At 39.6% G+C, this 23,634-nt stretch overlaps 1 protein-coding gene across 2 annotated transcripts; it reads left to right on the forward strand.

Annotated features, from left to right (window-relative positions):
- Positions 1-2,468: 2,468 nt before the first annotated feature.
- On the forward strand, positions 2,469-23,634 carry med23 (mediator complex subunit 23). 2 transcript variants are annotated; one of them, XM_041805432.1, is made up of 30 exons: positions 2,469-2,639; positions 3,195-3,226; positions 3,886-3,973; positions 4,061-4,185; positions 4,414-4,525; positions 4,760-4,858; positions 4,979-5,080; positions 5,186-5,255; positions 5,483-5,595; positions 6,345-6,440; positions 11,735-11,941; positions 12,965-13,108; positions 13,320-13,465; positions 14,034-14,279; positions 14,857-14,999; positions 15,174-15,348; positions 16,321-16,484; positions 16,656-16,780; positions 16,873-17,078; positions 17,373-17,580; positions 17,669-17,839; positions 17,921-18,137; positions 18,295-18,404; positions 19,156-19,282; positions 20,084-20,249; positions 20,442-20,514; positions 20,593-20,807; positions 20,913-21,033; positions 22,281-22,412; positions 22,964-23,634. In XM_041805432.1, the coding sequence occupies exons 1-30, from the start codon at positions 2,589-2,591 to the stop codon at positions 23,210-23,212; spliced, it is 4,233 nt and encodes a 1,410-aa protein (XP_041661366.1). In that variant the 5' UTR covers positions 2,469-2,588; the 3' UTR covers positions 23,213-23,634. The 2 variants fall into 2 exon arrangements, with proteins under 2 accessions (XP_041661366.1, XP_041661367.1); XM_041805433.1 differs by having other exon boundaries at positions 17,400-17,580.

A 23,634-nucleotide genomic window follows, 5' to 3' on the forward strand; every position in this document is an offset into this window, starting at 1 on the left:
TGCACCTTTTGCAGACACATTTTAAAGGTTGTTTTGTGGTTGTTGTATTGAACATATTTAATGAATTCATTTTTGTACACATTTGACATTTTGTTTGAAAGTTTTCATTGTTGTTATTTTGAACTTCACTGTATTGATCACAACCTTTTAATCATTGTCTTTTGTTGTACTGAAGTCATTTTTTTTTCATGTTTTTAAACATGGTTTGTCAGCCTTGTTGTTGATATGACTGCTCAAATGTGTTTCATTAGCCAATAGATAAATGTGACTTACTCCAGGTAGGGTCAGTGGGCAATCATGAGGAGAGCTGTTACCTGTTAATCCCGGTGTAGCATCAAATGCCTTCCTGGTGATGACGTCTCTGTCCATGTTCAGGTTGGGTTTGATGGGTGTCAGGTGAACTCTGATTCGCCTTTTATGACTGGTGGCTCTGAGAAAAGATGGGAGATGTTAATGAATGGAATAAGCTGACATTCAAAGCTTTAATTTGCCACGTTAAGGTCTTTTCACACTTAGCCCTATTAGTGTTTGGATTGGCTTTTCCAATTGTTAATCAGATTTAAGAATATATACACAAACATTATTAATAGAGTCCTTTATGTTTAGTTTTCTATTAAATGAAAAAATGTGAAGCCTGTTCATATGTAGCTTGTGCAGCACAGTGCTGGGCCAAGTAATAAAAATCATGTTGAAAGGCAGATTTATCTTTTAATTTTAGGGAGGGGGGGGGGGGGGGCGCAGCTGCAGCTCTAACAGTCAAAAAACTCTCTAAACCAATGATTCTCAGTTGAAAACAACCCACAACCCTTTTGGGGGTCATAAAGATTCCAAGGTTTGAGGTATAGTTTTCATGATATACATAATAGCGATATCTGGTGGCCATGTGAAGTTACAGCAACCCATTTAAAGTGGGGCTGAAGCTGAAGCATTCAAACAACGCTTTACTTTTTCAGTCTCAAGTTTCTGCAATAAAAATCATAATCCTGCCTTTATTTGATTCTCCACATGTAGCTGAGGTATTAACAGTTTTTTTTCAAACATCAATAAAAGAAAGTGCACATGAAGATATTACTTGTTTGACCCACTCCTGTGAAAAATGCAATCATTAAAAAGTTTTTAACTTGGTGAACTATCATAGTATGTCTGCATCTTCTGAGTTTTAAGAGTAATCACAAGATATAAGCATTAGACTTTATATTTGTTCATTTTTAGTACATTTGTATATTTACATATTTACTGATATTAGTGAACAAAGCTTTCATAGATTCACCAGTCATTTGGAAATCTTGTGATGTGATATCAACCATAAGATAATAGGAGGTAATACAATCCTGCTTTAAAACAATAGCTTTGTCTTCATGAGTGCTTTATTGGTTGCTGAGTGAAACAAAACTAGCTCTGTTAAATGGAGGCATTATATTTGATGGATTCAGTAAAAAGACACATTATTTGACTTTTACTGCAGAAATTTGGGATTACAACAGAAGTGTTGTCTAGTGTTTCCACTATGAAACTGCTGTTATAAGTTCACTATGCCTCCAGATGTCACCATTTATCCTTTGACTTAATCCCCCAAAAAAGAGTGGAAATCTCTTTTTCAGAATTAACACAGACAGGCAAAGTTTACCAAAGCTCTAAAACTTTTTCTGACTGAAACCATGGCAAATATTAATCTTACAAAAGAGGAATTTCAAACAAGAAGTACTTTCACATGACTAAAACACAAACTGCCAACATAAGATGAAAACGTGACAGGCTGTTACCTGAAGGATGGCAAGATCCAGACTGGCTGGCTGAGCAAGCCAAGGCAGCCCTCTTTTATACCCTGTAGTCCCTCCCACCGGGCGTTTTGATCATATATTTTTGGACAAACCCGGATTTTCTTATCAATGAAACACTTTAAACTTTATAACTGCAAACACTTTCAGCACCAATAATTGACAAATTTTATCTATCATTTTAAGTCGATGCTAAAGCCATATTTGTGAAGAAAATGCAGGAAACAAACAAAGCAGTGATTTTTTCAAAACAGGAAACAGCAATTTCGCGCTTTCCCGCCTATCTAAAATGCGTTACCTCTGTTTGCTGAGATTCACCTGCAGACAGGTTGAAAATACAGCGCACCTCCACGTAGCAAAGTCGAGATCAGCTTGTTAACACATATACTTCTTAATCCCCTCGTCTTTAAACAAAAAATATAAATACTGAAACGCTATCATCTTCTGTATTAAGAAGAGGGATATCTGCCAGGCAGCATTAGCCTTTTTCTACTCTCTGTGGTCTGTCTTGTTACATAAATCATCCTTTACTTGGCTTGAAATGTCATACTTTTTGACTATGAAGAATATAATGTACTTTTAAAGTGGTTTGGCATTAAATTCAGATTATTACTTATGACACACAGAAGCGGAACGTTGCAGCTTATGTATCTGATTTGTCTCCGGACTATTTTTGGAGTTGCGCGGGTGTCGGCGCGGTGGTTCCCCTGTGTCTGCTAGCATGTAGCTTACTGCTAGCCTTCCTCGCGCTCATTGAATGAGAATCTTGATTAATTTATGTGATGATTAGTTAAAAATAGACCATTTAAAATGGCCCTCTCAATGGAAACGCAGCTACAGAGCATCTTTGAAGATGTTGTGGTAATTTCTTTCTTCTAAACTGCGTATAGAGTCACGATAGCTAGCATTTTAGACGTTACGCTAGCCGTTTGCGTGAAATGTTTACGCCTGAACCAGCACAGCTTTACCGCTGAAAAAACCCTAGCTAGGCAACATACATTTTCCTGGTGTTATGCACCGAATAGCTGCGTTCAAGCCTCTCAATATACTTAATTCCCACGATTTATTGTATATTGAAGGGGTTTAATGAGCAGACAATGCCTCCTTTGTTGTAATTTACCCAGAAATCCATAACAAAGTGTCCAATAAACAAACTCATCATGCATTCAATTATACACAGTAACCATGATGTCTTAAATTACATAGAAAGCATCGGTTGAAAGGAACGGCATTCAACAGAAAAAGCTAATTTTGCATCGCATGAATAATTCTGTCATCATTGTAAAAAGACAGTTGTTTTCAATAAGATTTTTATTGATTGCATTATGGGTTATTATGGGTATGAAGAAAACATTGATATTCCATCTCCTCCCACATAATCTTATGTCATTCTTGGTTTTTTCTTCTTCGCCTTAGAAAACCGAGATGATAGAGGAAGCTTTCGCTGGGTAAGACACCTTCATTCATTTATTTACAAACCCTGCTCTTTCTTTAGTTCTCTCCTTTAAGGTAAGTCTGACCAATAGGAAATCAGATAAGATGGTGTTACAGTGCATTTAGACAGTATAAAGACCTCCTTTGCTTCTTTTTAATTATGCTGTGTTGCAGCATGATGCTACAATTTAAATTTTGTTTTATTCTCATTATTCTTCTTTCAATACCCCATTCTGACAAAGCAAAACAATTTTTTTATCTTTTGTTGCAAATTTATAGAAATTAACATCATGTCTAGTCAATTTCATGTATTGCGGGTTGACTCCAATCAAGGTGTAGAAACATCTCAGTAAAGATCAAGAGAAATGTCAAGGGTATTTGCAAAGGGTCTGAATACCAATGCCAATGTGATATATTTTCAGTATTTTATTTTGAATAAAATTGCAAAAATTCTGTTTTCATGATGGGCTGAGTGCAGATTAATGAAGCATCAGGCAGCAGCACAACAAAATTGAAAAAAAAAAATTAAGGCGGTCTGGATACCTTCTGCATTCACTGCATACTTTTTAATACTATGTTTCAGTTAAACAAACAGAGGAATGCCACAATGTCCAGTGTGGCATACAGCTGAAAATAAAATGCTATGGGCTGACCTGTCACTGTTGTGTTCCAGGATGTTTATGGACACTCCAGAAGATGAGAGGACTAAACTAATCAGCTGTCTGGGAGCCTTCAGACAATACTGGGGGACACTACCACAGGTTAGATTATGAAAAAGGACAGAAACGTCCTTCACTGATGAATAATTGTGCATGAATTATTATGATGTCTTACATGTCTTCCTGCAGGAGTCTCATGAACAGTGTGTACAATGGATTGTTCGCTTCATACACAGCCAGCACAGTCCTAAAAGGATCTCTTTTCTCTATGATTGTCTGGCAATGGCTGTGGAGACCAGTCTGTTAACACCGAGGTACACACAAGCACTTAAACAGTACAACAGATGTTTACAGACAAACAGTATGCATTGTATTGCTGCAGGGCATTAAATTTATAATAGATTAAGCATCTCAGTGGCTTATAATAATTAAAGGATATTTGAATTCAATCTGTTAATCATTTCAGGCTCTAATAATCTTATTGATTCTGAATGTTATCTGCCTGAGTCATCCATCTAATGTGCATCTTTTTGTGTCTGAAGGATGGTGTGTGTTGCTCTGATAAGTTCGGACAGTTTGGAGTGGGAAAGGACGCAGCTGTGGGCGCTAACATTTAAACTGATTCGCAAGATCATTGGAGGGGTGGACTACAAGGTCTCACAGAAACATTAACAAGCAAAACATGGAAAATTCATTTGTTGTACAATTTATACATAAACCTTTTTTGTGGTAGCAAAAATGATACAATACACAACTCTATGAAGACACTTCACGCTCAGTAGACTTCCTGTCCTCTGCAATTGTATTACTTAAAAGAGACAAAGGATTTTAAAGGTAAACACAACTATCTCTGGAGATGTATTCATGTGCAGTGTGTATGTTCTTTAGGGTGTTCGAGACTTGCTTAAAGCTGTACTGGATAAAATTCAAACCATCCCTACTACAGTCAGCTCAGCAATAGTCCAACAACTTCTGGCTGCAAGAGAGGTATTTTTTTTCTGTCTGCCGTCCCTTTTTTGATAATGCAACCACTGTTTACTTGTCCACATGTTTATCTGCAAGTATGTAAATTTCAGTTGTGCAAGTATTTGCTTTAATGCATTTCAGGTTGTGGAATACATCCTGGACAGAAATGCATGCCTTCTGCCAGCTTACTTTGCCATCAATGAAATCAGAAAATTATATCCAGAGGGGCAGCTATCACACTGGGTAAGTGCTGATGTGTATGTTCATGGATGTATTTGTTTTAGCTTTGCTTCCTGCACCAAACATTTCTCATTTATTTTCTCTTTATTGTCCCTTCATCTGTTGTAGCTTCTTGGTAGTTTGATTTCAGACTTTGTGGACAGTTTCAGACCTACAGCAAGGATCAACTCCATCTGTGGTAAGAAAAACACGCTCACGCTTCAAGCTATCAAGATTTGTTGTGGATGTGTTGCATGAAGCTCAAAGATTCCAGTCCTTTTTGATACCCAGATAAAATTGTGAAGGTAAAAGAAATCTGATCTTAACACGGAAACATAGCAGAAAATAAAATCCCAAGAGGACATAATGGATCTTGTGCATCTGCAGCAATCCTGTTTTTTTGTTGTATTTAATGTGTTTCTTCAGGTCGGTGCAGCTTGTTACCTGTTGTGAACAACAGTGGGGCCATCTGTAATTCCTGGAAATTAGACCCCACCACTCTTCGCTTCCCTCTCAAAGGGATGCTCCCTTATGACAAGGTAATACATCAACACAAATATACTGCTTGAAGGCTTTATCAGTGGTATCATTATCAATTTAATTTTGATTAAATTCTCTTAAAGAACCAAAGCGCATTATTTAGCATAAGCAGTGTTTCATAACAGTATTGTCCTAAAGCAGAGATTCTTTTCACTCGGCATGGATAAATTGGAAGAAATTTCACAAGGAACAGAAACTTTATGGAATTTTCTAAACAGTTATTAAGACTTTGCACAGAACCTTTCAGCAGTCTTTTCCAGGAGGTTTCCAGGAATATCTCAGGAATTTTCAGTGGAAACATCAGAGAACTTTTGGGAACCTTCTTGGAAACTTTGTAGAATTTCATCTGGAATGTGTTGAGAAACTTTTGAGAGTCCTGTACAATGCTTCCCCCTGAAACTTTGGGGCATTTCCTCAATCTCTTTGTTTTTTCCTGTTGTGTTCTGCCTGTATTCCCAACAGCTATGTGTTATTAGATAGAATAAAAAACATCAGAAATTTTGAGTCACGATTGCTCATAAAGGACTTGGTGGTGGGTCCCCCTGAGGCAAGACCAGTGGAGAACCACTGCTTTAAAACAAGTACATAACCCTATTTTTATGGCAAAGGCTTTTGCTTTCCATAGCGATCCAAAGAGATATCAAGTATAGGTTTTAGTTTAAATTACTGATATTATGGCCATCAAAATACATAAATACACACATATAAAGATGACAGCAGTGGAAAATGTGTTTTTTTCTGAATGCAGGACCTGTTTGAACCACAGACCGGCCTCCTTCGTTATGTGTTAGAGCAACCATATTCAAGAGAGATGGTGTGCAACATGTTAGGACTCAACAAACAGGTATGGCCATCTCTTTTTCTTTTGTTTTCTCCTCTTCCTCTGTTCCAGTACCTTCACCTTCCCTCACCCCTCCTGTCCTACTTTCTCCCCTTTTTATTTTAACTCTGCTGCCGCTCTTTCTCTCCTTCTCCTGCTGTTCCTCCTTGCACCCTTTCCTTGATTGGTGTCCTTTTCCCTGTTCACTCATTCCTTTAACTTCTCCTGTTCAAGTCTTTGCGTTTGGTTTCTTAATCTTTTGTTTAATTTCACATTCCTCTTACTTCTCCTCCCCAAACATCTGTCCCCTTCTTGTTGCCCTGGTAACACAGCTATACAAAACCATAATGAAATGCAAGTCAATGCTTTGAGCTCGACCCATAATGCACTGGTGTTAGTTTTCCCTGTCGGGTTCAGACAGTTTGCACTCAGCCTAGCTCACTGAACAGCACACATCAGCTCTCACCAGTCAGAGCTCTGGTTTTGATCTCAAACTTATTACCCAAAATCCATTTTGTCTGAGTATGCTGAGCTGATGGTAACTGTCCTGAACTGACAGCGAACAACTTAGCTCCTAAGTCACCACTTTCTCTCTTTCTGTCTCTCCTTTTTCCCCTCTCTCTGTTTCTTTCTCCCCCTTTTCTTTGTTTCTCTCTCTTTTGTCCTCTGGTTGTGTGTTTTTTTTCCTCCCTGCCATGCGCTCTCTAGACTCTGAACATTGCCCAGGTATGTCGTTGTTCCTCTTCCTGGTCGCCTTATCTACCAACTAACCAGCCCATCAGACGCTTAGCTTTCTTTGGCACGCTGATGTTGTGGAAATTGGAAACTGGACATTAAAAATGGAGTGCTGAGATGGAGAGAAATGCCACAGAGCTTGAGATGGTCACAGCAGGGTTTTATTGAGGCCAGAGGAAAGGAACAAATGTAGTCAAGGCACACATAAAGACAATAACAAAAGAGATCAACAGGCAGCAGAATAGTCAATGAACAGTCAGGTGTTTTTGGATCACCTCCATAAGTGTTTTGTTCTGATCATTCCCTATGGTTCCCTTGCATGCTTACATAACTTTGCTAATGAAGAGTGATTATAGCAGCCATAAAATGCATTGAGTTAAGCCAAGATGGCCATTGGATATCCTCTCTGCACTCTTTCGATGGAAGCTCAAAGTAATTTTTTGTGGATGGTGGTAAATAGGCCTCTGCTCAAAAAATTGATGACATGAATAATGCATTAGTGCTTCTTGCTGATAAGTGTTTTAATACAGATATTACAGAATCAATATGACAGATATTGGAAGATATAAGTGCTGTGATGGCAGGCTTAAGGTATACGTCCCCTATGGGTAGATAACAAAAAAGGCAGCCTCTGGCAGACGTGAAACTGCCTGATACAGTTCACACTTCAGACGAAGTCAAGTTGCCAGTAACATTGATGAGAAAGTCTGGTCTGCTGTCAGCAAGATAGAAAATAAAGACATTATTTCAGGGTTTCTAAAAACACCAGGAAGTTGGGAGTAGGACAGAAGGCTTGCTGTATGCAAGCTCTGCACAAACAAAGTAAAATACTGCAGCAACACCAGTCTTCAGTGACACATGACACCAGGCTAATTAGCAGTTTGTTAGCTACTAGAAGACCAGAGCCAGGCAGACTTTATGTCAGAGCAGGTTTTAGTGTTTACAGTGAATGAGAATCACACCACAGCAATCAGGTGAACATGTCTTCTCTTCTCTCCACGTTTGATGTCTGTAACAGCAATATTAAACAAGTGTACTGACAAGTGTACGTCCCGTCAGACTGTCTGGGACAGAGGAAAACTATTGTTATCTAAATTAACAAGATAAGTAAGGCGAGTTCTAGAGAATACAAGCAGAGGTACTCATTTTTATTACAAATCAGAGTTATTTAAAAGGATATGGATGCATTTCCTCTAAGGGCCTCTATATTGACAATGTGTAGTCTCACTAGTGCTCATGTAAAATCAGAAATGCTAAAACACTTCTGTAAATTTCTTCCTGCTTTAAACTATACCAGTTGTGCTTCTGCAGTTTTGATGAGTTAAGTTTATGCTGAGTTCACTTTCTGTATCTTTATGATGTGGCCAGTGCTCATGTTTTTATTGATTAGTTTCAATCCAAGTTTTTTGGTCTTCTATATGCAGTTTGTGGTCCAGCTATCATGCTTATTTAAACCCTGCTGTTGACCTTTCAAGTCTTGCAGTGCCGCATGTGTGGATGAAATCTGATCCTTGCCTGGTGTTAGTGAGGTCCTCTCATCACTGACTCTATGCTGCTCTCTATTGTACTGACCTAGGCAAAACTATGATGCATTTATTTAGTTCATAGCTTCAGTGAATGCTGTCCTGGTGGCAAGTAGCTTAACTTTACTAGAACACCATGAACGCCAGAAAAATCACAAGAACAAATATATACATATCAGAAAGTGTAGAGTTCAGTATTATCAGTATATTAGTTTTTTCTTTGGCGTAGTACGACTGTTGATCTTAACAACTGTGTCATTCCTTTTTTGTTTGTTTCTTAGCTTACTTTTCATTTTGCAGTCCATCAGTGAACCTCATTCTTTACAAAGATTATAAAGGCTTTTCATAAATTCACTTTTCATTCCTTGTGAATTAATCAATTTTATCCCTAATGTCTTACTGTGTCCCTTCAGGTCAGGGATGGAGACATAGTTTCATAATGAAAAGTTTAGAGATGTGTAAGCAGCACACAGACTTGATCTGTAGGTGCACAGAAAACATGCTAAACTTTGAACTCTTTTATTTGTTAAACATTTATTTAAGTGTTTTGCCTGGGTCAGCAGAGTGATTCTGATTGGCTGTCTGACTGAGTGAACTTTGACCCGTGTTGTGTAGTATTGTTTAGCTTTGCTGTGGACCTCTTTTTTCCACTAGTTTACGTCTCTTACATCATAGCATGACATTTTTGATCAATGATACTGAGCCACAGTGTGTTTAAATCTACATGTCGTAGCTGTAGCTGTGCTCATTTTCTAAAGTAGACTGCTCAATGCAAATCACCAGGCAATAAAAAAACTGTGGAGAACCCATATTTAAATACTCTTCTGTATAGCAAATTTTTTCAAGTTTTTAAATGAAATAATAATTGTCAGGATAATGTACTGACAGTTATCACAGGGTTTATTTAGGGTTTCCATTAAGCCAGGTGTACATTGTGCAAATTTCATCTGATTCAGATGCGAATTCTGAGTCTTATGACTTACTTGGAAGTCGCACATCATTTGTCCTGCAGTATGCCCCCCTGTATACTGCATGACATGACAGCCGACCAGCAGGAATGACTTTCTAATGCCCCCTGCTATAATAAAGGAAATACACAAACAGAAAATATTCCTCGAGCTGACACAGATGGTGATGCTGTTTGTGTGTGTGTGATAGAGGTAGAGAAAGGGCAAGAGAGAGGATATGACTACTTACAACTTCAACCTCAGTGTGTTAGAGGAAGGAAACTGTAGAATTCTACCACAGTCCATCCTGACTTCAGGATCGTGAGCACATAAATTGTATGCCATGGTCGTGCGTTGTAAGTGACTCAGTTGCATAGTGTGAGCTGACAGTCCGCCACGACCATCAGAGTCGGCTTGAAATTGCACATTGTATTGCTGGTTTTAGTGATGTTCCCAGGCTACTTCGCTGTCCGGCTAAACACGCATTTAAATTTCCTTTTACCAACTAGTCTGAAGTGGAGAAAATGCTCAAAAAACAGTTGGAACTCATCACAGTGTCATTGTGTCAGTGGATACATGATGTGAGGCTTTTGTGCCTATTAGCGCAGGCTGAACTAAGCAGCTAGCTTTGCTAGCCTTCATTCCTCTTTGCAGATTAATATTTAGCTGAATGTTAATTAGTTGCTATTGTATTTTAAACTTTAACAATGTCCAGGAGTATTTTTCAATAAAATAACTGTATCTAAAAATTAAGAATGGAAAATTTTGACACATAGTTTGACAATTTGCTTCCCATTTAACCTCAGACAAAATACGTTAAAATGTATTTTCTGTGCACACGTAGGAGTTTTCCATTGGCTGAGTTGTTAGGAGGAAAAATTTGTATGTTGCCAAAGTGGATCTCAGCAGCCAAAGTTGTGGTTAAATGGTTTTTAGGACTCTGGCTATGTGATGCTGCAGTTGGCCATTAGTCTGTGTAAAGAGGAAAGATACCGCCTGTGGATCCTTCTCTTTCTCTTCCTTTTTCCCCTCTCCTTCTTTAAAAGTGACTGAGCATGTGTGTGTTTTTGTGTGTGCATGTTTGTGGACGAGGTAGAGAAGTAACGTCAGCCTCGTTGCTCCTCTTCCTCTCCTGAACCACAACAACTCTGCACCGTCCAGACCCGTTTGCCTGCATGCAGGATGGCGTTGGACTGTTTGTTTTGACTGGTGTTGAGTTCTTTGCTGTGCTGTTCTGTGTCTTTCTGTGCCGTGCTGTGGCGTTTCTCGTGTGACGTTGAACAGCGGTAGATCCCCACTCCCTCTGCTCTGTCACCAGTGGGTTAAGTTAAGATTCCCATCTGGATCAATGAAAAAAATTAACAGTAAGATGAAGAAGTGTCTTCTTTTGGCATTAAATTGGGCAATAATTCCTATCAAAATTTTTCCAAGTTGTGCTTCAGTCTGCTCTAAATTTAGGAGTGCCATCTACATCCACACTTTATTTCTAACCTGCCCTCTTCACTCTGCACCTCCCTGTCTTCCCCTCTCTTCATTTTTCCCTACAGCCATTTTTCTGACTTAATCTTTCTTCCCCTCCCACCACCTTCCCTCCCTTTTCCTCCTAACCTCCAGTATTTCATTGAAAAGTCTCTACATTGCAGCTTCTGACATCCTACTGTTCAACATCATATGTTCATAATACTTGCATATGACATCTCCTGAACTCAGTCTCACCTTTGTCAGTAACACAGTTTTCAACATGAAAATTGCTAAAATAAATTTTTGAGGACAAGTTAACAAAAAGTTAAATTACCATATCTGTATTTGTGCTGCTATTAGCCAGTCAGAGTCAGAGGTAGGAAGGAGATGCTGTCCTATGTGTAAGGGATGAGAAAACCTCTTGATTGTTGTGTTTGGTGCAGCGTCTAACATAAGAACATGTATGTGAAGTGTTTTAATCCTGATCTTTCCCGTATTGTCTCCCTCCCTCTCCCTCTGCCTTTTCCTTAAACCTTTTCTGTTTGTCTTTATCTGTCCTCATGTTTCCCTACTTTTTCTCTGTTTAACTTCTCTGTCTCTACCACCCTGCTCTCTTCTTTGTCCTTTAACTCTCCCCTCCTCCCCCTGCCAGCAAAAGCAGCGCTGCCCGGTGCTGGAGGAGCAGCTAGTGGACCTTGTGGTGTACGCCATGGAGCGCTCCGAGACCGAAGAACACTTTGACGCCGATATTGGAGGAACAAGCCAGCTACTGTGGCAGCACCTCTCCTCCCAACTCATCTTCTTTGTGTTGTTTCAGTTTGCAAGCTTCCCACACATGGTCCTCTCGTTACACCAGAAGGTATGACAAAGAGTCAGTGATTCTGATTAGTAAAGGTAGTTGGCTTTATTCCTCAGTTTGTTTACAGAGTGAAAATTATCTGGCCTTGTCAAGCAAAAATAAGTAAGCAAGGCAATTAAAAAGTCTCATATAGGTCGTTTTCACTGAGTGGTCCAGTTCAGTTGCGTTTCCATTATCATCTCACTTTTTTTGGCACCCTTCTGTAGGGGTGCCAAGCTTACCCATCTGCCCCTTAAGAGTGAAGCTTAACACATTATAGAGGTCACTTTCAGAGTGCAACTGCCCAACCAGGCTGACAGACTAAACAGGGCTGTCTTTGCCACGAGGAGGGGGTGGAAACAGGAGAGAAACAGACTAATATCCACTGTTATTAGGGATATTAAGACTTCAAAGAAATCCATTCTGTTTTCTGAACCATTGATGTTGATATGTGGCCTCAAATCAGTTTTCCTGATGTTTATGTAGACCTGATTTTGAGTGCACAAAGCAGAGCCTGAAGCCTCACATAAGCCTGGTTCATCAGTGCTGAATATGAAACTAAAGTAATGATGAAGTTTTGTGAATATGAAGCTTTAGATCAGTTGATTCTCTGTATTCTAGTGATTCAGTTACTTGTTTTTTACTGTAGCTAACCTGTGAGAAGGTTACCTGTGGAAATTACCTGTAAAAAGAAGTCGAGGTGAGGTCAGAGGCAAAATGGGTAACAAAATTGATGGAAAATGGCGAAAAGCAGTAAAAAGTGGCGTAAAAATTGTTAAACAGTGGCAAAAATGAGCAAAGAGTTGTCAAAACTGGTTAAACAGGTGAAAATCGGCAAAAAAAGAGAGAAAAATTGGCTGTAAGTGGCAAAGAATTGCAAAAAGGCCAGGAAAAGTAGTGTTAAAGGGGTTAAAAGTGATAGTGTTGTATAAAGCAGTTAAGAGTGGTACGTTCACTACATGGAAAGGTTAGCATTTAACCAACCAAGAGCAGGTTATCAACTGAACCTTCTAGTTGACTCTTTCTCTCTCTTTCTTACTTTAGCTTGCAGGTAGAGGCCTCATCAAAGGGAGAGATCACCTGATGTGGGTCTTGCTACAGTTCATATCAGGAAGTATTCAGAAGAATGCCTTAGCCGACTTCTTGCCTGTTATGAAGCTGTTTGACCTGCTCTACCCTGAAAAAGAGGTGCACATCTGCCAGAAAAAGGATTTTGGTTATTCAGAGTCTAATACATACAATACAATACTTATATCATTTTACTTTGGACCAAGTGCATTGCTTCAAATGTTGCTTATTGCTAATTATACTAGTAGCGATTGTATTAAATGATTTGGTAGTTGTAATGTATCCATGGACGGTTCTGTAAGACTCATCTTTATTCTTTTTCCTGTTTCAGTGCATACCAGTTCCTGACATCAACAAACCTCAGTCAACTCATTCCTTCGCTATGACCTGTATTTGGATCCACCTGAACCGCAAAGCTCAGAACGACAACTCTAAACTGCAGATACCCATACCACATTCTCTGAAACTGCACCACGAGTGAGTACCTTTAAAGAATAAAGGAATTACATTAATCTTGCTCCTTAGACACTAGGAGAACTTAAAATAGTTACCTCCCTCAAAGGAAGATTTATTAAACCAATCCCAGCAGACAACTCCAACCATCCAGCGGGCGGTGTTCTTTGGGTTATACACTTCACCCTTCTATCTCCAAACATAAGCTACAGCTCCATGGCCAAAAAGCTCTAGTTTCACCTCATTTGACCAAAGGACATGCTTTGTGTATCCTTCTCCTGCTTTGTGAGCATCAACAGTTCTTTTCTCAAGTCTAAACTGATTTCTTTTGTTTTGCCATGATGCTTTTTCCAGTGACAGCTCAGATTCTTTCTGAAGTTTTTGGACTGTGTGTAAATGTGAAGACAATCTTCAGTTTTAACTTGACTTTACAAGTGCTGGGTAACTTCTGAGGATGGATTTAAAAAATGAGTTTTGCCTGGGTGCTTTAGTGAATCATAGGACAAATGCTCTTGGCTGTCTCGAGGTACAAAGGATTCAGTAAGACATAGTAAACTTGCATTTCTTTCCTTCCTTCCCTGCTACTTGTTAGGTTTCTTCAACAGTCTCTGCGTAACAAGACTTTGGGCATGTCCGACTACAAGATCGCCCTGCTATGTAACGCCTACAGCACTAACTCTGAGTGCTTCACTCTACCGATGGGCGTCCTGGTGGAAACGATCTACGGAAACGGATCTATGAGGATCAACCTACCTGGCACCAACTGCATTGCATCAGGATCAGTCACTCCACTACCCATGAACCTGCTGGATTCACTCACAGTGCATGCAAAGATGAGGTAGGAAAAAGCAAAAGACGTGTGGATGAATAAATGTAGAGATGAACAGGCCATGCAGAAGGTCTGAAGCTCATATCACACCTGTGGGTTTTACTGTTTAAGATGATATGTCTGAGCCTTTATGAACAGACACTGGTGATGTTTATAGCTTCAAAAATTATTGGTGCTTAAAAAAGTGCTTTATTCAGTCAGACACTGAAGAAAGTTTCCTTGATAATATGTGATTTGAACATTTAAAGGGAAAGTGCATCAGAGAGAAATATCCTACTTCTAGTTTTAAAGACAGTTGTAATTACAGAGTGGCGACAAATTGTCTAACTTTGAGTACAATATATTGCATCTATGAAGTGAACATAAGTATTCAGATAATCCTTTCTCATTACATGGAGGCTTCCTTTACCTTTATTGCACCTTTATTGCATTAAACCCTTTCAGCACAAATACAAGGAAAGCCCCAATGCTTCACTAGGCTTCATCCCTCCATCTCTAAATAAACTGCAAATAGAACAAAGGTTAGTCATCAGCATAAATAGAAATCTCTTATGGAGTCTCTATCTTAAACTGTGTTTGTGTGTAGTCTGATCCACAGTATCGCCACTCGAGTAATAAAGCTGGCCAGCACCAAATCTAGCCAGGCCCTGGCTCCTGCACTGGTGGAAACGTACAGCAGACTGTTGGTCTACATGGAGATCGAGTCTCTGGGCATCAAAGGATTCATCAGTGAGTCACAGACACATACGAATTCACTGAGGATTTCCACTGTGTTCAAAGGATTTCCATCTCAGACAAATAAAGAGCACTTTAATCCGTCTTCTTCGTCAAATCATCATGTTTCCTCTGCGTGTTTATTTCACGTCACTGCGCCTCACGTGTTGCCTCTCTCTTTCTGTTCAGGCCAGCTGCTTCCCAACGTGTTTAAGTCTCATGCGTGGGGAATTCTTCACACATTACTGGAGATGTTCAGCTACAGGATGCACCACATCCAACCACACTACCGAGTCCAGCTGCTGAGCCATCTGCACAGTCTGGCTGCCGTGCCCCAGACCAACCAGAATCAGCTGCATCTATGGTAATGTGAACAACACTTCTACTTCACTGATGATGTTAATATTACATCTTATCATTGGTGTGAAGACAAAAGAACACTCCAAGCAACTCAGAGAAAAGGTTGTAAAAGAATAAGTCAGGAGGTGGATATGTAAAGAAATTCTAAAGCACTGAACATCCCCCTGATTTCAGTTAAATTCATTATCAAGAAATGGAAGGAATATGGCACATGTGTAAATCTGCCCAGATCAGGCCATCCTCACAAACTGAGTGACTGTGCAAGAAGGAAACTAGTGACAGAGGCCACCAAGACGCCTATGACTACTCTGAAGGAGATACAAGCTTCAGTAGCTGATATGGGAGAGAGTCTGTTGTTACAGCTGTTGCCAGGGTTCTTCACCAGTCAAAGCTTTATGGGAGAGTGACAAAGAGAAAGTCACAGTTGAAGAAAACTCATATTAAATGAACTAGAGTTTGCCAAAAGATATGTAGGAGACACTATGGTACAGTGGAAGAAATTCTTTGGTCTGATGAGACCAAAATGGTGCTTTTTGGCCATCAGACAAGAGGCTATGATTGGTGGACACCAAACACATCATCCTCACTGTGAAGTACACACAACTGCTTCAGAACTTTTCAGTGATCTTTGATTTGAAAAATAATTCTTCCTTTATTTCTTGAAAGTAAACTGTAAACAATGCACATTCATACATCTGCTTTAGCTCTACTGTATGTGCTGCACACAGAAACAAAACTCTAGAGACTGTTTGGTCATATTCAAGAGTTAAGTGAAATAAATGCTTTTGGTTTACATAGAAACCTTGTCTGATGCCTCACAAATGTACATAAGAGCATACCATAAACCAGAATCAGCACTTTATACATGGCCACAGACTGCATTTTATTTTCTACATTTCCACTTTGATTTAAACAAAATCATAAGGATGCTGACAGTCTTTTTCCCTGTCTGCCCTTTTTTCTTCTCTTCCCTCAGTGTGGAGAGCACAGCTCTGCGGTTGATCACAGCTTTGGGGAGTTCAGAGGTGCAGCCCCAATTTACCCGCTTCCTCAATGACCCAAAGACAGTTCTGTCAGCAGAGTCTGAAGAGCTGAACCGAGCGCTGATCCTCACACTGGCCAGAGCTACACATGTCACTGGTAGCAGACAATCCATTTACTTATGTTGATTTTCTTTGTTGTTGTTTTTTTAACAAGCTTTTCTTTCACATTTGATTTGCATTTTCTTCCTTTTTTCTGCTTCCAGTGATTAAAGATGTTTTCTTTAAATTGTGTTTTAATCTTAAACTGATCATTTTGTGTTTTTTTTAGATTTCTTCACAGGGTCTGACTCCATCCATGGCACCTGGTGTAAAGAAATCCTTCAGACCATTATGAACTTCACGCCTCATAACTGGGCCTCACACACACTGTCCTGCTTCCCCGCCCCTCTCCAGGTGTGTTGAGCACACACTGCACAAGGATATTTTATTTTATTTTATAATTTAATTTGTTTGCAAAGACCTAATTTAATCTCTGTTCTTCATAGGCATTCTTCAAGCAGAACAACGTTCCTCAGGAGTCACGTTTCAACCTGAAAAAGAACGTGGAGGAGGAATACAGGAAGTGGAAGTCTATGACCAATGAGAATGACATCATTACACACTTTTCCATGCAGGGCTCGCCTCCCCTGTTCCTGTGTCTGCTGTGGAAGATGCTGCTGGAGACAGACCACATCAACCAGATAGGCTTTAGGTTTGCTGCAGTGTTTTTCTTATTTTCAACATGTAAAGTGTCCACATCAACATGTATATTGCCACAGGAACACATAGACTTTTTGTTTGGTAACATTGTTTAGGTATTGATTCTTATTTTTTCCATTATCACATTAAGTAAACATTAAGATGATTTAAGAAAAAAATTTAAGCATTTTAACAAAAATGTGTTAGCATTTTAATTCAGAAGTCGTTTCTATTTTCATGTCTGCAAACAATATCTAAGTTTGTTGATCCAGCCGGGGGATAAACTGTGTTTTTGGGATTATCACAGAGCTGTGTCATGGAATTTATCCTTCAGAGTCCTGGAGCGAATCGGTGCTCGTGCACTCGTGGCTCACGTGCGAACATTTGCAGACTTTCTTGTCTATGAGTTCTCCACATCAGCTGGTGGACCTCAGCTCAACAAATGCATTGAAATGCTGAATGACATGGTCTGGAAATACAACATTGTCACCCTGGACAGACTCATTCTGTGTCTGGTGAGGATAAACTTTCTACATTCTTATCTCTTCAACTCTGAACAGGATCTTTGTGTGTTGATTTTTTTTTTTTTTGTGGTACATCCAGGCGATGCGTAGCCATGAGGGCAACGAGGCTCAGGTTTGTTACTTCATCATCCAGCTGCTGCTATTGAAACCCAACGACTTCAGGAACCGAGTCAATGATTTTGTTAAGGAGAATGCCCCTGAGCACTGGCTGCAAAGCGATTGGCACAACAAGCATATGAGCTACCACAAGGTACACCATGCCCATTTAAATATAAAAGAAACAAAAGGTCTGAAGACACTTGGATTTTAATCATTTCTGACCTATTAACAGAAATACCCCGAGAAGCTGTACTTTGAGGGACTTGCCGACCAAGTCAACCCTCCCATGCAGCTCCAGTCTCAGTACCTGCCCATCTACTTTGGCAACGTGTGCCTTCGCTTCCTGCCTGTCTTTGACATCGTCATCCATCGCTTCCTGGAGCTCATCCCTGTCTCCAAGTCACTGGAGACGCTGCTCGACCATCTGGGGGGGCTTTACAAGTTCCATGGTGAGTAAGGTTGTTAAAATGTAGTGGGATTCTGTTGTGCAGGTTTGAAATGTGAGACGAGGCTGATAGTAAATACACGAGTGAAAGGAGAAAGACTTAAATAAGGTGAATGCATCTTTGTGCTCTGATCAGTAACAACTGCTACATTTGTATGCAGACCGCCCAGTCACGTACCTGTACAACACACTTCACTATTATGAGCGACATTTGAGAGACAGAACCAATCTGAAGAGGAAACTGGTTCACGCCATCATGTCCTCATTAAAGGTAAGTGGGAGAAGGAGACAAACCCACCCAAAATAAAAAAGACATGTACATATGTGGCAACTACTTAGATGAATAACATATAGAAAAGTGTTGCATTAGAATACTTTAAAAACACTTTCTGGGACTCATTACACCTGTTATTTATATTGTCCGGATGGCTTGTAGCCTATTTTACTCCCATTTTTGAATGTATTGACTAAAGCCATTGCTGTATAGTCTAAGGTCCGTTATCTGTAACACCAGCCCGAGTAACAGACATGATAACATCTATACAGTTCTTCATTATTTTTACAATCTGGAGAGGCAGGCATTATAAGGCACACTTTGAAAACAATAAAATGCTTGCTTTTGAACTCGCACCATAATGTTTTTCCTGTTCCTTTTCTCAAAAAAGAACATAATGGGGATATTCTCATAAAGTAAAATGTTGTCCTAACTGGCTCCGAGCTTGCTTGGCTCATTACACATGAACACTGACTCAAGTGTACTTTACCCTCTGCTGGCACAAAGCTGCCTGCCCAGGGGTAGGAGAAGCTCAGAGGTAATGGGAAATACAGCAGTTTTTTTCCAGTAATAGATAACTTGTAAAACAGATGACTTGAATTGCAGAAATGTTGAGTTACATTACTCGCTGTGACAAAAAGTGATGTGTGCACTGCAATGGATTTGTCTTCTTTTTTCCTCTCAACCTCCCAATGGATATTTCTTGTATGACTTGCAGTGTCTTCTTTTTTTTTTTTTAATTAAATAGGACAATCGCACACCTGGTTGGTGCCTCAGTGAGACTTACCTGAAGTTTGGCATGAACCCCCGAGAGGACAATGTGTGGACTCCTGATGACACTTACTACTGCAAGCTGATTGGGCGCCTTGTGGACAATATCCTATCACTGCTTCTTGTTTTTTGGTAGATTGATCCATCACTGGTCTGTTTCAGGGTGCTTTCACACCTAAAACCAGGTCTGGACTTGGATTTTTCAAGTTGATCTGAACCTAACTGACAGGTATGAAACTACCCCTGGACCATGGTTCGGACCAAACACCATGACCTCGGTCCAACCAGAAGAGGTGGTCTTGGTCCGGACCAGACAGAATCACAGTCTGGTTCATGCCCAGTGTGAAAGCAGTATTTTGAACTAAGTTGTCATCCAATAAGGAAACTCACAAGGTAGACTCAGGCAAGCCATACGTACTACTCTTCGAGCTGGTGCTGTTGATAGTTGTAAATCAACAATAATATGATGATGCAAATAACTTTGATTCATTTCTACATACAAGCTAGGTGCATTATTCAGTGGGCTAACATCAGATGCCCGCCAGCCAACTAACCAATCAGTGTAAACCATAGAGACACAACCCACGTAGTTGATGATGTCACTTAGGTTTGTCATGTAAAGTATTTTCTTCTGTGTGCAGTAATTACACTGTGAGACCAAAACCAACCAAACTAAATGTATACAGTGTAACAAAAACACAAATCTTCGTCTGAACCTTGGTCCTGACTTTCAGGTGTGAAAACAGCCTAATTGATGCAAATACTTGCTTATAAAATGTCAGCTCTGTTTAAAGCAAGATGATGACTGTTTTTGTAGACCCAAAAATAGAAGAATAATTTTAAGCTGGTACTTTTACAACGGGATATAGCCTGTCGAGCCCTCTTTCTTAACCCCTCTTCTCCACCCATGGCTGGAAAGTCCCCTGGTCCTTTCCCCAACTGTGACTGGAGATTTAACGAGTTCCCCAACCCTGCAGCCCATGCCCTACATGTCACCTGTGTGGAGCTCATGGCTTTGGCTGTTCCTGGCAAAGATGTGGGCAATGCTTTGCTCAATGTTGTGTTGAAAAGGTGAGAAGATGAGGGCAATGCTTTGCTTAATGTTGTATTGAAAAGGTTAAGAGAAAAAAAATATATAACTCTTCTTATAGTATGATTATTTAGGATGTCTTGTGTCAGATGTTTATGTTTACAATTTTGTCATGATTGTAAGAGGTTGATGTAGATGATTGATGAGTCAGAAGTTTTTCTCTCACCTTGTAGCCAACCCCTGGTTCCCAGAGAGAACATCACAGCCTGGATGAACGCCATCGGACTTGTGATAACTGCTCTTCCTGTAAGGAAAAAATCACTCATCACAGGCCTCTTAATCTCATGAATTCAGCTTTTTCACTGGCATTTCTCCCTCTTTCAGGAGCCTTACTGGATTGTTCTCCATGACCGCATCTTGTCAGTGATCAGCTCTCCAGCACTGACGTCAGAGACGGAGTGGGCAGGTTATCCATTTGCTCTGCTGGACTTCACAGCCTGCCATCAGAGCTACAGTGAAATGAACTGCAGCTACGTGCTAGCATTAGCACACGCTGTGTGGCATCATTCATCCATTGGACAGCTGTCTCTCATTCCCAAGTATGAAGAGTTTTTTAATCTTTATTTTAACTTTCTCTTCTCAGTTTACTTCTGTATTATGTGTTATTGTAAAGTCATTACAGTTCTGTGTATCTGTGTGTGTAGATTTCTGTCAGAGACACTGAAGCCCGTTGTCCAGACAGAATTTCAGTTGCTCTACGTGTATCACCTGGTAGGACCGTTCCTGCAGCGCTTCCAGCAAGAGAGGACACGATGCATGCTGGAGGTACATTACTATTTTTAAGGCCCAATGTGTTTTATGGTCATCATTTTACCTTATATAGCAACAACTGCAGGTTTTCGCATGGCAGAAATGGAAAACAAATTAAATGTACCTCTGATAATATATTTAACATCCAGACTCTTCCACAGCCCTTCTTAAAAGAGTCAGAATAATAAATATTTTAATTTAATAAGTTCTTTGTTTTCTTGCCAGCCTTATATGATTTTAATTTTTTTTTCCTCACAAATTTTTGCATAAAAATTCTCTATTATTCAAGAAAATTCAGTGTTGGATGTTTAAATTTCTGGTAGTAGGACCCTTGTCTTCTCTCTGATTGTGTCTGGCTCACTGTGATTTAATAAAGTGCTACTGTTGTGAAACACTAGTCCAGTGCTGCAACATCTGGGCTAACAGGTTGCACACATAATAATTCTTGTAGCCCACCCATATTTTAATAATACAAAAAGTATTATTCTACTTTCTAATAATTAAACAGTTTGGAAGCAGCTCATCACACCTGCTCAGCACCAAATATGTGTTATGATAAATGTTTGTATACTGTATATTGATAGAGGCATTGAATGTGCCAGAAATCATCAAATTTGGGCATTTATGACCCCAAAAATATTTTGCCCTATACCATTTGACATTTTGTAAACTGTTCATTAAATCAGAACATTTAGTCCTGTTCTTGTGTATTAATAAATCTCAGGCCTCTCATTTTTGTCTGTTTACAATGCAAAAAGGGGTATTAATTTTTCTCAGTTCAAGTGTTAAAGGGTGTTTTATTTGATTTTTGAAAGCATGTTGGAACCCTGATATAAATCAGTGCCAGGTGCACTAATAGAGGTTCTTTTTAAAAACAGAATACAAATAGAGGCTGCAAGGGTAGGTAAAAATTAGTAAATTGGTGTAGAAGAATTGACAATTTAAAAAAATCGAGGAAATGGCATGTCAGTACTGAACATTACCAGGGAGAGGACCCCTGGACCCCCTTTTGTGTTCATGGGAATAGGTGGTTATAGTTAATCTTACTAAATGCAATTAACTATTTACTGGCATATACCAAGCATACATATCCAAGGATGAGAGCAAATGTCAGTTTTAATTCTGCTCCATATGTTTTCCTGCTTTTTTTGCATTGTCAATACCCAAGTCTCCTATTAATTATTCAATTATAAGATATAAAGGGTGTTTGTTAAGGTAAATGTCTTTGTTTTTTATAAATTCGTTATGTTCGTGTGTTTCAGATTGGTGTTGCCTTCTATGAGATGCTCCAGGCGGTGGACCAGCACTGCCAACATCTGAGCTACATGGACCCAATCTGTGACTTCCTCTATCACATCAAATACATGTACACTGGAGACAGTGTGAAGGAGCAGGTAAAGTTAAATGGTGGATTTTCAAATGAAAATGGAGCATAAGCTATCATCCAGACTACACAACCTTTATGCTGTGACCACTGTTTTATTTAACTTGGAAGAAAATTTGCCGTTTTCTGCAAAACAGCCATGATATTGTGACACTGACAATAAAAAACACTGAATAACAGTGTGTAGTATAAGCATTGGTATTCATCATCATGTCCTGGAGTGACAGTTTTATGTTTTCAGTTTCCATTTTATTTCAAATCTATTTCCTCCAGTAGGGGGAGAAGACTACCAGCCAGTGTGCTGATCTGACAGCAGAACTAATTAGGAAAGAATGAAACTGCAGTTCCACTCGGTGCTCACTGCTCTCTTACTGCACATGGCCTTTCCAAGTAATTAGTTCAAAGACAAGGCCCATATTATAAGTCGTATTCATTCTGTACAGGACGTGTTGTATAAAAAGTGAAGTGTGTTTAAATTATGTTTAAACTGTACTAACATTATTCTGCAGAAGATTATCTGTTTTCTATGTCTGTGTATTCATGTCTCGTCTCTCTGTGAAGGTGGAGAAAATCATCATGACTCTACGTCCGGCCATGAAGCTGCGTCTACGCTTCATCACCCACAGCAGCCTGACAGAGACCTCATCATCAGCTGCCAGTGCCGCTGCAGCAGCTGCTGCTGTTGCAGCTGCTTCCTCTGCCCCCTCCTCCTCTTCCACCACCCCTCAGACCACCACCTCCTCTTCGATGTCTGCGTCCACTGCTGCCGCCTCACCCTCTTCCTCCCAGCATGCACACACCCCCATGTAGGTTAGCACACAGGTGCCATCATGGAGTTGGACATCTACACAGGATAGCATCACAGACGTTATTGTGTTGAGTTTTCAAAACATTTTGCCACAATTGTGCTCTACAGAAAGCTGGACGTATTTTTCATTGATGATTCTTCTGAGTGCACTATGAACTGTCTTTTTCTAAAACCTCAGCTTGTTACAACAGGCTTATTTTGTTGTGAAACTAAAGAGTTGACTTTAAAAATTCAGAGGAAATCACATAAATTGCTTTTGTACTAACAAAGCAGTCCAACCATATTGTACAAAGAACATTTAGAAAGGTCACATTGACACAACATGTCTCCTTAGAAGTAAAGCATATTTTGAATGTTTCTGTTAGTAAGTTGTCACTTTTATACTGTACATTATCGTCAAAACATTAAAAAGATTTTGATTATC

This window comes from Cheilinus undulatus, linkage group 14 (assembly GCF_018320785.1).
Source record: "Cheilinus undulatus linkage group 14, ASM1832078v1, whole genome shotgun sequence".
In the NCBI taxonomy this organism is placed as follows: Eukaryota; Metazoa; Chordata; class Actinopteri; order Labriformes; family Labridae; genus Cheilinus; species Cheilinus undulatus.

Bases quoted from the DNA above. Each gene is read 5' to 3' on its own strand.
- med23 (XM_041805432.1), top strand. From the start codon at position 2,589: ATGGCCCTCTCAATGGAAACGCAGCTACAGAGCATCTTTGAAGATGTT. The intron at 3,974-4,060 runs GTTAGATTATGA...GTCTTCCTGCAG, and splicing joins ACTGGGGGACACTACCACAG to GAGTCTCATGAACAGTGTGT. The intron at 21,034-22,280 runs GTACATTACTAT...CGTGTGTTTCAG, and splicing joins GGACACGATGCATGCTGGAG to ATTGGTGTTGCCTTCTATGA.